General features: G+C 42.7%; 1 protein-coding gene across 1 annotated transcript; it reads left to right on the plus strand.

The window, feature by feature from the left end:
* Positions 1-2,229: 2,229 nt before the first annotated feature.
* Positions 2,230-13,451, plus strand: LOC310771814 (histone-lysine N-methyltransferase EHMT1-like; the record flags this gene model as incomplete). The annotated part of the gene is made up of 7 exons (XM_083664329.1): positions 2,230-2,685; positions 3,178-3,400; positions 3,588-3,736; positions 6,692-6,862; positions 8,878-8,949; positions 9,511-9,613; positions 13,350-13,451. Coding segments are annotated over 7 exons (1,276 nt in total), but the record flags the coding sequence as incomplete, so codon positions are not given.
* Between the last annotated feature and the right edge of the window lie 2,450 nt (positions 13,452-15,901).

The raw sequence follows: 15,901 nt of genomic DNA on the forward strand, positions 1-15,901 counted from the left end.
GGAGAGACGACGGTGTATTTCCTGGTGATAGCGAGGAGCCATTTCGACTGCTTCCTCCTCTGAGATGTAAAGACGGTCTGAAAAGAGAATCCAAGTACATGGGGGTGGCCTTCATTGTGTCTCGGCCTTCTCTTTGTGTTGGATTCTGAGTGAAGGCACGTTACTGAAACACATCAGTGCTTTATCATGTCTTTTGTTCCAAATAAAGCTGTTTGAAATGTCACCTACATTCACCATGCGTGGAGTTTTATACCTTTTTACATATCAAATATCATTTTCCTGTGTATTTTCACTAATGTGTCCTTTTTCCATCAGCCCACTGGTCTTAAGGGCAGTGTGTGTCAGGGCGACTCCACAACGAAAGAAGCCATGGATTCGTCGAGCAATGGAGAGGAGAGAGCAGGTATTAGTCAAAATATCCATTTTTCATCTTCATTTCATTTTATTTCATTTTCCCTGTTTTTTTTTTAATTCAAGAATTTAATTATAACTAGAACGGGCTAAATTTGCTGAAGCAAATTTGATTGTGCTTGCTCCCCCGTGACGCTCCGCCCCCCTTGCACCACCCCTGCCTTAGACCCCGGCCTCCCATCCAGTATCAATACAGCCCCAATCGGCAATGTGTAGCTAGGACGTGTTTAGGCCGTTGCAAGGGTGTATTAACTGGATGCTATGGTGTTTTCGGCTCATCGGTATAGGGCATTCGTAGATCGTTGCTAGGGTGTACTAAGTAGTTGTGTGCGGGAAATGGGCGGGCCTTTGTGAGTACAAGCGGGAGGAGCCAAGGAAACCAGGGCAGAAAGAATTTTGATCGTAGAAGCTATGGTTCCAAACTTACAAACCAAAACGTAAAGAGGGCAGCTATAGCGCCACCGTGAGGTCAATTGGTATAATTTTTTAGGCCAGATTAGAAGAGTACTCTATGAACCTATGTACCCAATTTGGGAACAGTCGCTCTTACAGTTTGTGAGATACAGCTACTGAATGCTGCTATAGCGCCCCCTATAGGCGAAATGACACCATTTTATTTTTATCAGCTCAGAGTACATATGTGCATACCTGGACCAAGTTTGGTTCGGATCGGACAATGTGGTCCGGAGTTATGGCGGTTTTTGTGAAGTAGGCCCCACCCACCCCCGCCCCCTACAGGCCAAATGACACTTTCTTTTCTGAAATCAGCTCAGAAGTGTCAAGTGTCAATACAAGAAGGAAGGCTGGCCATAATTCCAATCAATCAGCACTTCCTGCCGCCCTTCAAAATAAACCAATTTAGAAGGTACAGGTTCTGAATGCTGCTATAGCGCCCCCTAGAGGCGAAATGACAAAATATTTGTCGTATAGGCTCAGAGTACATCCGTCCACACCTGTACCAAGTTTGGTTAGCATCGGACGATCTTTGTGAAATAGGCCCCACCCACAGAACTTTGGAAGTCGATTATATCGCAACGGTGCGGAATTTCAAAAATACGCAAAATAAGTTTTGTGCGGGACAGTCCACACACGCTCTGTGATGTGGTTTGGTGAAGATCGGGCAAAATTTGAAGGAGAAATAGCGAAACAACGCTTTTCGACAAAATTCAAAATGGCGGAAAATCTAGTTAGACGGAAATGGGCGGGGCCTATATCAGCAGATGCGGAATGACCCAAGGAATCCAGGGAAAAAATAATTTTGAATGTAGCCCTTACGGTTCAAAAGTTATGGACCAAAACGTAAGGACGGCTGTTATAGCGCCACCATCTGGTCAAATAGTGGAATTTTCCCGCACAGAGTAAAAGGTGACTCTGTAAACCTACCTACAAAGTTTGGTAATAGCAGGTCATACGGTGTCTGAGCTAGAGCTAATTTAATGCCAACGATTTCGAAACCCCATTCAAGTGAATGGGGAAAAAAATCGTACGTTAACGCCAATATCGCGAAAACCGGCGAACAAAACCCTTAGCAATCCAAATGCACACGATTCCTCAATGAGCCGCACGTTTTGATGTCTCCCATGTCTGTGTAGTGTGAAAACTGTAGGAGAAATGGTGAAGCAAACTTTTGACCAGAAGAAAACAGAATAATAAATAAATAAATAAAATTAAGTATGAGAGATTCTAAGATTGTGCTTGCCTATCTGCAAGCACAATAATTACAATAATGGCATGTTTACATTTGACGTTTGCTTATGTTTTATAGGCACAGACAAAGAGGCAGCTGCCAGACTGGCGCCTTCCCCTGGAGCAGAGGCAATGCTAAACGGCACCGAATTTGATGACACACGACACAAGAGCCCCGCGCACGCGCACAGCTCTCAGCAGGCGGGCAGTGACACCTTCTTGTTGCTCAATGAGATGAACGGCATGTCGGAGACGGAACCACCGCATGCTTCTGTCACCGGAAGCAACGGCTTGCTCCTCAGTAAGCAGCAGCAGGAAGCTGGTGCAGCGTGGTCCGGATCGGGCGTGGCCCCACACAGGACTAACTGGTTGCCTTCGGGCTCCATGGCGGCGGGACATGCAGACACATCCGTCCCGTCACAGAGTTTGGGTGCGTTAAGGACTGAGCCCAGTGCAGGGACCACGTTGGGACAGGGGACATTGGACACTAAAAACGGCACAGCTCCCTTTCCTGTCCCTTCGCCACCCATCACAATACACAGAGCACGCAAGACCATGTCCAGGCCTGCTGTCAGCCTGGCGCAAAAGGTAACCAAAAGCCCCATAACACAAGGTAACCAAAAGCCCCAAACACCTAGACTTGGAAGTAAATCTAATCGACGGAGAGAGATTCTAAGGAGCTCACGACGTAGTAGGACGACAACTAATGATTATTTTCGTTGTCGATTAAATGACGATTATTTGGTCTCTATTGGTCTCTAAAATGTCAGAAAATGGTGAACAATGTCGATCATCAGCGTTTTCCCAAAGCCTAATATGATGTCCTCAAATATTTTGTTTTGCCCACAACCCAAATATATTCAGTTTCCTGTCATAGAGGAGTACAGAAAGGAGAAAATATTCACATTTAAGAAGCTGGAATCAGAGAATTTGACTTTTTTTTTTGTCTGAAACCAATTAACCGTTTATCAAAATAGTTGGTGATTAATTGTAATTGTTGACAACTAATCGATTAATTGCTGCAGCTCTATCACATAGTAACATAATGATCATAAGGCTTTTGGTTCTTGTCATCTACAGCTTCTTAACAAGGAACTAAGAGAAGCAAAAATGGAGAGAACGGAGAGTCATGTTGCACCTGAGGCGCACAAAGCCCCAGAGCAGCCCGCTCCACAGAACCAGCTACCTCAGAGCCCTTCCAATATGCCAGCTTCAGCACAAGCAGCTCCAACAGCCCCACCAGCACCTCCAGCTCCAGCTCCAGCTCCAGCTCCAGCTCCAGCTCCAGCCAAGCTCCAGATAGGTTAGACAGCATTGAATCCAGTGACAAAATATACAAACGCAAACTGACCTGCAGTAGTAAAGGTTACCTGACAGATGCCCGAGGGAAAGGTGACTTTGTTCTTGGCTTTTAGGAACTACTCAGTAGATTGGAACATGTTCTCAGCTCACCGTCCTCTTGTCTCTGTTGTACCCGTCTTGTGCTTTAGCCTCTTACACAGGGTTGTTGTCATCCCGTAAAAAGAAGAGGAAGATGGGAATCTACAGCCTGGTTCCCAGGAAGAAACCCAAAGTTCTTAAGCAGCGGACCATGCTGGAAATGTTTAAGGAACTACAAGACTCGACCAAGAGCCCACAGGTCTTTGCTCCTCCCATTTAAGCAAACAAACAAACAACACACATGAGATAATGTCCAACACCTCATATTGGAACAAGGAACAAATCAAACTCACTTTATTTGCCAAGTACAATACATGTACGTTAGGGTTAACCCTAACCGTAACCGTACCAAGTACAATACATGTACGTTAGGGTTAACCCTAACTCTAACCGTACCAAGTACAATACATGTACGTTAGGGTTAACCCTAACTCTAACCGTACCAAGTACAATACATGTACGTTAGGGTTAACCCTAACTCTAACCGTACCAAGTACAATACATGTACGTTAGGGTTAACCCTAACTCTAACCGTACCAAGTACAATACATGTACGTTAGGGTTAACCCTAACCGTAACCGTACCAAGTACAATACATGTACGTTAGGGTTAACCCTAACTCTAACCGTACCAAGTACAATACATGTATGTTAGGGTTAACCCTAACTCTAACCGTACCAAGTACAATACATGTATGTTAGGGTTAACCCTAACCGTAACCGTACCAAGTACAATACATGTACGTTAGGGTTAACCCTAACTCTAACCGTACCAAGTACAATACATGTACGTTAGGGTTAACCCTAACTCTAACCGTACCAAGTACAATACATGTACGTTAGGGTTAACCCTAACCGTAACCGTACCAAGTACAATACATGTACGTTAGGGTTAACCCTAACTCTAACCGTACCAAGTACAATACATGTATGTTAGGGTTAACCCTAACCCTAACCGTACCAAGTACAATACATGTACGTTAGGGTTAACCCTAACTCTAACCGTACCAAGTACAATACATGTACGTTAGGGTTAACCCTAACTCTAACCGTACCAAGTACAATACATGTATGTTAGGGTTAACCCTAACCCTAACCGTACCAAGTACAATACATGTACGTTAGGGTTAACCCTAACTCTAACCGTACCAAGTACAATACATGTACGTTAGGGTTAACCCTAACTCTAACCGTACCAAGTACAATACATGTATGTTAGGGTTAACCCTAACCGTACCAAGTACAATACATGTACGTTAGGGTTAACCCTAACCCTAACCGTACCAAGTACAATACATGTATGTTAGGGTTAACCCTAACCCTAACCGTACCAAGTACAATACATGTACGTTAGGGTTAACCCTAACCCTAACCGTACCAAGTACAATACATGTACGTTAGGGTTAACCCTAACCCTAACCGTACCAAGTACAATACATGTACGTTAGGGTTAACCCTAACCCTAACCGTACCAAGTACAATACATGTACGTTAGGGTTAACCCTAACCCTAACCGTACCAAGTACAATACATGTACGTTAGGGTTAACCCTAACCCTAACCGTACCAAGTACAATACATGTACGTTAGGGTTAACCCTAACCCTAACCGTACCAAGTACAATACATGTATGTTAGGGTTAACCCTAACCGTACCAAGTACAATACATGTACGTTAGGGTTAACCCTAACTCTAACCGTACCAAGTACAATACATGTATGTTAGGGTTAACCCTAACCCTAACCGTACCAAGTACAATACATGTACGTTAGGGTTAACCCTAACTCTAACCGTACCAAGTACAATACATGTACGTTAGGGTTAACCCTAACTCTAACCGTACCAAGTACAATACATGTATGTTAGGGTTAACCCTAACCCTAACCGTACCAAGTACAATACATGTACGTTAGGGTTAACCCTAACTCTAACCGTACCAAGTACAATACATGTACGTTAGGGTTAACCCTAACTCTAACCGTACCAAGTACAATACATGTATGTTAGGGTTAACCCTAACCGTACCAAGTACAATACATGTACGTTAGGGTTAACCCTAACCGTAACCGTACCAAGTACAATACATGTACGTTAGGGTTAACCCTAACCCTAACCGTACCAAGTACAATACATGTACGTTAGGGTTAACCCTAACTCTAACCGTACCAAGTACAATACATGTATGTTAGGGTTAACCCTAACCCTAACCGTACCAAGTACAATACATGTACGTTAGGGTTAACCCTAACTCTAACCGTACCAAGTACAATACATGTACGTTAGGGTTAACCCTAACCCTAACCGTACCAAGTACAATACATGTACGTTAGGGTTAACCCTAACTCTAACCGTACCAAGTACAATACACATTACGGGAATGCCTCTTGGTGGCATTGGTGCAGATTCAGAGACAACTAACAAAGTAACAGATACTGGCACATAAGGGTACAGGGAGAGTCCAAGACATGCTATGGACTTTAGACTATCATTCAGTCTCTCACCTTTTATCCAGCATTCAAACACTGTTGTAAATTCTTCAGGCGTTATGGCTTAGGGTTATTGGTCATTGGTGAGACTTAATTGCTTGTGATTAGAGATGTAAACAGTTAACCGAAAGTCAGTTAACTGCCGTTAAGAACGTAACCGGTTAAAATTAATTAACTGCAATTAACCGTTTTGCCCGACTTCAATCTCTCCAGAGCTTTCACTGCGTTATACCTCCAGTCCATCCAGTCAATCCCCTCCCCTCCCATTTCAGAAAACTCCCGACAGCATGACCCTCCCTATTCTGCCTTTGATTGGCTTACTAACCTAAACTAACCAATCGTCACTCCTCATGCCTAAACCTAACCCATTCAAAGGAAGAGTTGGGCGGTTCTAGCAGTGCAAGGAACCAACAAAGAAGGATAAGACGTGTCTGTCATATGGCGGCGTTAATTAACCGGTTAATTGTCGGCAATGTCTGGCAACTAACGGTTGAGGGAAATACATGAAATTCCCATCCCTACTTGTAATGTTGTTGGATATCTAAGCATATCATTACACTCATTGTAGTTTGCCTAATTATCCCAAATGTAATTCATAAAGTGGTGTCATGTCATGTACAATATGTTCATGGATTGTTATAATCACCTCCACTCTCTTCTCATCTCATAGGCCAAACCGGTCACAAATATCAACGGTGAGAGAGTGGAGAATGCGTCTGAGGAGGACGAATCGGAGGAGCTGGAGGAGTCAGAGGAAGAGGAGAGGCAGCAGCAGCAGCTTACAGAGGAACGTGTCGGTGCTTCCCAGGAAACAACTAGAACATCTCAGTCCTTCTCTCAGGTTGGAACAAACAACATTTTCTTTCCATTTTGTCCTGCCAATTCTACACAGAGTAAAGGCCGTCACACACCAAGAACAACGCCAATAAACGGCACCAACTTCCAAGGTGAATTTTGACCAACCTCACTATTCACAGCAACAGATGTCTGAAGCGAATTTCTGAAAAATCGACCTTCGTCTGAAAAAATAAAAGCCACAATATCGCTCAGCGAAACTTCACCGATGCATTGACTCCATATAGATTCGAAAAATACTTTTGACCTGCGAATTAATCACACACGCACACACACCAAAACATCCCCATTGTGTAAGGACCTTTACTCATGATACGATAGTATCACGATACTTGGCTATGATATCATGATACAGCGATTCTGTGGTAATTGATACATTGCAAGAAAGTTCAGATATGATGCATCGCGATATCTGTGAAACTGATGTACAACAAAATGCATAGTCTACATACTGCATAGTGCCTCTTTAACACACACTGACTGCAACTGGCCATGACTCCACGTGTGACGTTAAAATGTTTAAAGAAAGGATACAAAATGTCTCACTAAAATCTTATCATCACGATAGGGTGTCACAATGTGGTATCACGATATGGTGCTAGTGTATCGATAATGTATCGCAAGAGGATCACGATGGATATATATATATTTTTTGTCCCACCCCTAGCCAATTATGTGGTCGGCATCAAAGTCATGTGATCCTCACCTGTATGGAAAAAATAGAAAAATACCTGCACACTGGAGCAAAAAAAAAAAAAAAGAAAATTGCCTGATGAAGACCCCTGTGAGGGTCGAACGCTTGCTGCTGTAGCTGTTTAAATTAAATATATTGGAGCTGCTCCAGTGTGCAGGTATTTTTTATTTTTTATATATTGTGCCTCTGTACCCAGCACCTGGCCTAACTAAAGGTTGGATGTGCACGCAAACCTTCTATTGAACTGATCCTCACCTGTATGGTCAATAATCTTTCAATAATTGCAGTCTTCTCTCATACACGGTGCACAGTCAAAACAGAATGAGAAGTGTCACTGCAGTGCAGACTGTGATTATGAATTTTATCCAGCAGCTTCACTCCTGAATACCATTTTAAGCCAGAAGCTACTATGATACCATCATAGCAAAACAAATGAGAATGCCAGCGGTCTCTGCCTGCTTGTCATTGGTTACATCCTCCAATTTGAGGAATTGCACTCAGTTTCACACTCCCGTCACTAACATAATGCAATACTTGAGACATTTGAACTACATTACTAACACCAGTTGTGTTAGAAATGCCATAAAAATAAGATAAAAAGGTACCGGTATATATATTAGGGCTGTGAATCTTCACTGGCCTCACGATTCGATTCGATTACGATTCAGAGAGCTTCGATTTGATTACGATTATCGATGCATCTCGATGCATCTTCAATAGATGCATCACTTTTTTCCCCAATACATGATTTATTGTTTCTCACTTTCTTTTTTCTCACTATGTGGATACTTTTAAAATACCGTAAAAGTGCATTTGGAATTGCATTGTATTATGATCCAAATAAACAACTGCATGTACTTACATTATATTATATTCGATTACGGTATATAAAAAAAAAAAAAAAGTTGAATAATCGATTTTTGACATTTGTGAATCGATGCAGAATCGTGCACGTCTGCATCGCGATGCATCTTATAATCGATTATTTTTGACACCCCTAATATATATATATTTTACTGTAGTCTGCATAACATCATAACAACTCGCTTGAGGTGGAAAGTTTTTTGACAATGGGTGATTGCACCCTCTTTTTATTTAAGACATGTCTACATTCAGGAAGCCCATTTATTTTCTTCAACCCAACTGATGGAAATGGACATTATTAACTTAATTTTTATTTAATTACATTTTCAAATGTTGGAAATTATGTGTACCTATTTTTCCATTGCATGTCAGTGGACCGGGGGGTGGTGGAGCTGGGCTTGTTACATGTTGGTGATTGAAGCTTGTTGTGTTCTTTGGTGGAGCTGGGAGATGAGCAGGAGTCTGAAGAGTCAGGAGATGAAGAGGGGGAAGAGGAGGGCACCGAGTCAGACTTGGTAAGATCCATTCACCCCCTGGCAATCATCAAAATAGTTGGAATAGTTTCCATTCCAAAATAAGATATCCACCAGTTCAACAGAAAAGTTGAACCTATAATTGCATGATGATTAACAGAAAATCTCATGATGGTGAGTAATTTAAGGCCTTGTTTGACTTTTTACATATTGGAATTGTGTAATGATGAACTTGAACTATTTGTCAAATTTATTTTATTTGTATTCATTCATTTATGATTATGATTATTATTATTCCCCCACACACACACAAATAGATGTTCGTTGGGGAATTAACTCTAAATGTGGTGCTGTGGTATTATGCTTTGACAGAACCATCCAAGCCTAATGACATTAATCAAGCATGTGTTAGATCAAAATAATCCAATCTCACACGGACTTGTCTTGAATTGAGACTGAACTGGGATTGCAGCTAACAGTGTAAACAAAGGTGGTCTCTCCTCTTAACAAATAGGTTGCTGTCCATTATTCAAATCACTGTAAATGTAATTCTCTACCTTATTGAAATCACTTGTATAATTTAAATATCATTCTCTACCTTAGAGCTCAGAATCCAGTGTGAAGAAGAAGTTGAAAAAGAAAATAAAGGGAGACAGTGCCTGGCTCAGGCCGTCCAGGAAACGCAAAAGGAAGACAAAGGTCAAAGGTAATCATTGCCCCCCTCCCCTTCTGCATCATCCAGCAAGAATAATTGGCTTATGGCGCATTTCGACCGCCGGTATCGGCAGCTCGGCTCTGCCCAGCTCTACTCACCTCTTTTGGTTTTCCACAGGCCAAATAGCGGGCTGAGTCTATAGTTTTTTTAGTACCACCTCTGTCGTGGCTCCAGGCCTGGTTGAGCAGGTAACAGAAGGTGACGTGAAGCACTGCAGATTACTGATTGGTCAGAGAGAATCACTCACATATGAAGCTTATCATCTTGTGTGTATCTCCTGTTATTTTCAGCAGTCTTTTGTCTTGCTGCCTTCAGCCTCTGGTGAAATAAAATCCATCTCCTTGCTCAGCCTTAACTCATTGAGTGCCAGCCACTTTTGGAGAACGACGCTCCCAGTGCCAGAGTTTCAGAGCGTTTTCAGTGATTTCTCGAGGCCCACAGAATATTGTGTGATATTACTATGTAAACACCGAACACGCAAAAAGAACAAGGAGACTCTATTGTATCATCAGCAAAAAAAAGTTTATTGATACCATTTTCCGTTCTTTAGTTATGAGCCGGAGAAGATAGGTTGTTTTCAGCGTTTTCAGGCATTTCAAATTATAAGCTGAGTTATTCAGCCTTTTGTGAAATGAAGCATTTCAAGCACATTCACTGACTCTAGCTAATATTTTCTGATGTAGTGACGTGGTGTAGTTGTGTCCTGCCCTGCGTGCCCCACCCCCTCTCCCCCCCTCAGCTGAAAACTCCTCCCCACACTAGTAACACACAGCCTCACGCACCCAGCGTCTATTTTCGGAGTGCTTTTTGTGCGCCGCCTCCCAGGCAGTGCAACATGGAAAAGCCACACGCGGACTGCAGGGAAAGGTTTGGCTTTTCAGTGTCGGCTGCTGCTTTTCTAGCGGCTAATCGTGTGGAGAAACTATGCTGACAGACAGACAGAGGCAGAAGGGCTCAGTTGTGTGCGCGGATTGACTGTGTTCGCAGGCACCGTCAGTTGCAGCCAGAACAATCTACATGGCTCTGGGCTGCAGCATGAGCGCTTTCTCTTTGATCACGGGGCTTTCTCAGGCTGTCATTGGCACTCAATGAGCTAAATGGGTGACTATACTATAAATACTAAACGTGATTTAGCGGGTTCCTTTTATCAGTTTGACTTGAAACAATGTCACAGGCTGGGAAAGGGTCTGATCTAATGTAAACAAGCAAAACATGAAAGTACGTCCGAGTACGTCTTTGGCACAGAACGCCATTGTAAAAAGTACGTCCGAGTACGTCTTTGGCAGAGAATGAGTTAACAACGCGGGTGTTTTCGGGTGTTTTAAGATAAATCAGATTCTGATTTGCGGAACCTGGATGGGGATGTCATATGAGTCTCCTTGATCTTTTTATTTTATTTATTTTTATACCTTTTATATAGTAAATTTCAACCAAGCCTGATCTTTGGTCAGGTCAGGCTGGCCACCCAGAGAAATACACAAGCACATAACAAACACTGTCATGTAAACCTGACATCCAAAAGAATAATAAATACAAAAACAGACAAAAAAAATAAAAATAATAATACAATAATGAAACCGTAACCGTACATTGTAAATAAGAGCTGATAGCGAGTCATTTATCAGTCCCTCCAGGTGGTCTCAGTCCCTCTATCACTACATACACCGCCAATACACCCAGCTTCCACAACATCCATGGGGTACTACAGCCCCCTAACACTACAGGTCCCTAACACTACAAAGACAGAAACAGCAAAAAAGCAAAATCCTGGAAGGACTGATTCATTATACTTATTTTACACCATAGAAACATGTTGCCAGACCTTTGACACCTGCCCAGATATTCATACAAGACACAGGATATATTTAGTTTACATGATCGCTGTATTCCATCCATTTACTCCATCTACTGTCGGCTATGTACCTTTGATTTCTAATTGCGTAGGTTATCCTTTCCATAATGTGCACTTGGTTAATCAGGCCTCTCCATGTCTGTATTTGTGTTCTATGTGTCTGACGCCAGTTACGTGTGATTGTTTTCAGTGCTGTAGTTCTAAGAATTCTTGCTAGTTACTGTATCCCTCTTATCTGTCTTCTTCTTCTACCATTTGAAATCGATTCATACCGAGAATATAGTACTTGACATCCATCCAATGGGAAATTTACTTTCAGAATCAGCTGAGTTTCCTGATGTATTGTTTCCCAGAATGGTTTTATTACTGGGCAAAACCAGAGGATATGGGAGAGATTCGCAATGTGGTCCCCACAGTTCCTCCAGCACTTTGGAGTAATCTTATTGTCAGATTTCGCTTGCTGGGCTGGTGTTATAAAGTAATGGAGTTATACATTCCAAGAAAACTCCCTCCAGAAAAGTGAATTTGTTGTTTTATGAGTGTCCTTTATGAGAGTCTCCTTGCTCTAGTGGTGTTCCAGCACCCCTGCTGGCCATTTGGGTACCCTAAGCATCATTGTTTTGTGGTCGTCCCATTTTCTGCTAATTTTGGAGGCGATCGGAGCAACGGTGCGCCAACTCCGGCCGGACAACCAGACAACTCTCCTGTTATAGTAGTAAGATTATAATAGTAAAGTCAAGTTTATTTGTATAGCCCTAATTCACAAGCATGTCCCAGAGGGCTTCACAGAAAATATGTCTAGCTAATTCTAGCTGACACAACAGTAGCAAATTACAGTAATTGAACAATTGATAAAGAAATATAGGAAATATAGGAGAGAGCGGAGGAGAGAGCAGGAGAAGGGAGGGAGAGCAGGGGAAATGTGAGAGAGGAGAGAGCAGGAAAGTGATGAGGTGGGGAGGGAATGGGAAATGCTGGGGAGTATAGGAGGTGGGGAAGGGGGAAAGAGGAGAGAGCAGGAGGGGGGAGGGAGAGGGGGGGGGTGTGGGGGAGGAGGGAGAGGGAAGTGGTGGGGAGAGAATGGGAAATGTGGGGGAGGAGAGAACATAAGGATAGGTGGGGAAGGAGCAGGGGAAGGGGGAAAGAAAGAGAATGGGAGAACGGTGAATGTGAGGAGAGAGCAGGAAGTGGCAGGGAATGGGGAATGTTGGGGAGGAGAGGGGGGGGGAGCAGGGGAAAGGAGAAAGAGGAGAGAGCAGGAGAAGGGAGGGGGAGAGCGGGGGGGATGTGGGGGGGGAGAGAGCATGGAAAGGGAGGAGGTGGGGGGGATGGGAAATGTGGGAGAGGAGAGAACAGGGAGGGAGAAGGGAGAAAGAGAATGGGTGCCATGCTTTAGAATAGAATGTATGCCATGCTTTAGAACAGTGGGGGGGGGGGGGGGAGGGCAGGGGGAGTATGAGAGAGAGTAATAAACTAGGGTTAGGGTTAAACTCTCCTGTTATAGTAGTAAGATTATCATTTTCACCAACCGTCCTCTTTTTCTTCTTTTTTTTGGGACAATTCCATGGTCTCTCGTCCAGACAAAGAGCGAGCGGACAAAACTTGTCCCCAAAAGGAATATATTTCACACAATAGTCAATATGAATATTGAAAAGGACCAGTAGGGTATAAGGGTAGCAGTCGTTATATTGAGTGCTCATGTAAACATTTGCCTGGCGATCTTCCTTCAGAGTGATGCATCACGCTATTGTTTCTTGCGGCTATAGTTGCTGTTTTTCTTCTTTATGCGTCTTCTTTGAAATTGGAGGTATATTAAGAAGCATTTACTTACCTTGGACCTCTGCTTGGCATTTGTTAATTTTTCCAACTCCTTAGGACCAGAGGCACTGGCTCAACCCCAGGCTTCAACTCAGGCCCAGGCAGAGCATGGTAGAGACCTGAAGCCCCACGAGCACACGCTTCCCTCAGAGAACAAAGGTGAGTGCTTAGAAGAAAGGAGAAACTCTTAAGGCTGTTTGTATGCTTGGCATGTGTTCAGACCAAGCGACCAAAACCACTGGCGTGGATTTGGAAGCCAACAAGAAAGTGATTATCTGCTGTATGTAAACCAAAGTCATAGACATGCAATCTGTAACTTCAGGGTTAATAACACCAGAATCCCCAAGGTTGTTGGTAGATATAAAGGACTGCATAGAAGTATGAGGATCTGTAACCTCTGTAGTGACAACTGTGTGGGAGACGAGTATCATATTTTGTTTGAATGCAAGAATGCAATTATTTTGAATTTCAGAGAGTTATATTTACCCAGATATTATTTAAGTCGTCCATCTATGTTTAAACTGATCTTACTACTACAATCAGACAGACAAAAAGTCATGTGTAAATTAGGTGCTTTTTTGAAGAATGTCCTGCCTCTGTAATGACATATTCTCTAGCCATGCCGTGTGCCAGGGGCGGTTTTAGACCCTTTTTGGGTGGGCTGAAGCCCACCCTGAGATTGTCTCAGCCCACCCTGGAAGATAGAGGGTAAAACATTTTTTTTTTTTTTTTTTTTTTTTTTACAAAAATAACAATAAAATATAAATATAATATAAAAAATAAGAAAACGATGCATATTGCCCATGCTTAGTAAGCACCTCCCTTGTTGACATCCATGTTTGCAGCTCCAACTAAATGGCGTGTAATTCACGCATAGAGCGTGACGTCACTGTAGGCACAAAAGAATGATGTTAAACTGTTATAGTTCAAGCACTCTTGAAGACCTGATTCAGTTGGTAACTTACAATTTGTCTTCTCAGGAATATATGATATATATGAGTATACGATATCTATGTCAACATCCCTGTGTCATGGGCTCAGTGCTGCGGCACCCATGATGATAGTGATTGGTAGCACGATCATCAAATGACCCCAACTATTTTTTTGCACTAAGCGCCAAGCTAAAAACGGGTTCTGTCAGACCATCCTTCTGCACTGGTACAGCGAAAACGAAGAGTGGAGAATAACCTAGCGAAACAAGATTAGCGTCAAAATAAACCGTCTTTTTTGGTCTTATGTTTGATTTGACTTGCCTTTGGTTGCTTCACTGAGACTTGAGTGTTATTGTGTGTGTGTGTGTGTGTGTGTGTGTGTGTGTGTGTGTGTGTGTGTGTGTGTGTGTTTTGCATTGTTGTCTGTATTAGATAGGACAGTAGATAGACATGAAAGGTAGGGAGAGAGAGGGGATGACATGATGCGGCAAAGCCAAGGGCCACGGGTCTGATTCAAACCCGGGCCGGCTGCACAAAGGACTAAGCCTTTGTGGTACTGGTCCACCCTCTACCAGGTGATAGTAGTTATTAACTTAACTTAACTTAACAAAGGACTAAGCCTTTCTGGTACTGGTCCACCCTCTACCAGGTGATAGTAGTTATTAACTTAACTTAACAAAGGACTAAGCCTTTGTGGTACTGGTCCACCCTATACCAGGTGATAGTAGTTACTAACTTAACTTAACTTAACAAAGGACTAAGCCTTTGTGGTACTGGTCCACCCTCTACCAGGTGATAGTAGTTCTTAACTTAACTTAACAAAGGACTAAGCCTTTGTGGTACTACCCTCTACCAGGTGATAGTAGTTAACTTAGCTTAACTTAACTTAACAAAGGACTAAGCCTTTGGGTACTGGTCCACCCTCTACTAGGTGATAGTAGTTAACTTAACTTAACAAATGACTAAGCCTTTGTGGTACTACCCTCTACCAGGTGATAGTAGTTAACTTAACTTAACTTAACAAAGGACTAAGCCTTTGTGGTACCACCCTCTACCAGGTGATAGTAGTTAACTTAACTTAACTTCACAAAGGACTAAGCCTTTGTGGTACCACCCTCTACCAGGTGATAGTAGTTAACCTAACTTCACAAAGGACTAAGCCTTTGTGGTACCACCCTCTACCAGGTGATAGTAGTTAACTTAACTTAACAAAGGACTAAGCCTTTGGGTACTGGTCCACCCTCTACCAGGTGATAGTAGTTAACTTAACAAAGGACTAAGCCTTTGTGGTCCCACCCTCTACCAGGTGATAGTAGTTAACTTAACTTAACAAAGGACTAAGCCTTTGTGATACCACCCTCTACCAGGTGATAGTAGTTAACTTAACTTAACTTAACAAAGGACTAAGCCTTTGTGGTCCCACCCTCTAGCAGGTGATAGTAGTTAACTTAACTTAACAAAGGACTAAGCCTTTGTGATACCACCCTCTACCAGGTGATAGTAGTTAACTTAACTTAACTTAACAAAGGACTAAGCCTTTGTGCTACCACCCTCTACCAGGTGATAGTAGTTAACTTAACTTAACTTCACAAAGGACTAAGCCTTTGTGGTACCACCCTCTACCAGGTGATAGTAGTTAACCTAACTTCACAAAGGACTAAGCCTTTGTGGTACCAC

This window comes from Poromitra crassiceps (genome assembly GCF_964638095.1).
Source record: "Poromitra crassiceps genome assembly, contig: HAP1_SCAFFOLD_1311, whole genome shotgun sequence".
NCBI classification, from domain to species: Eukaryota; Metazoa; Chordata; class Actinopteri; order Beryciformes; family Melamphaidae; genus Poromitra; species Poromitra crassiceps.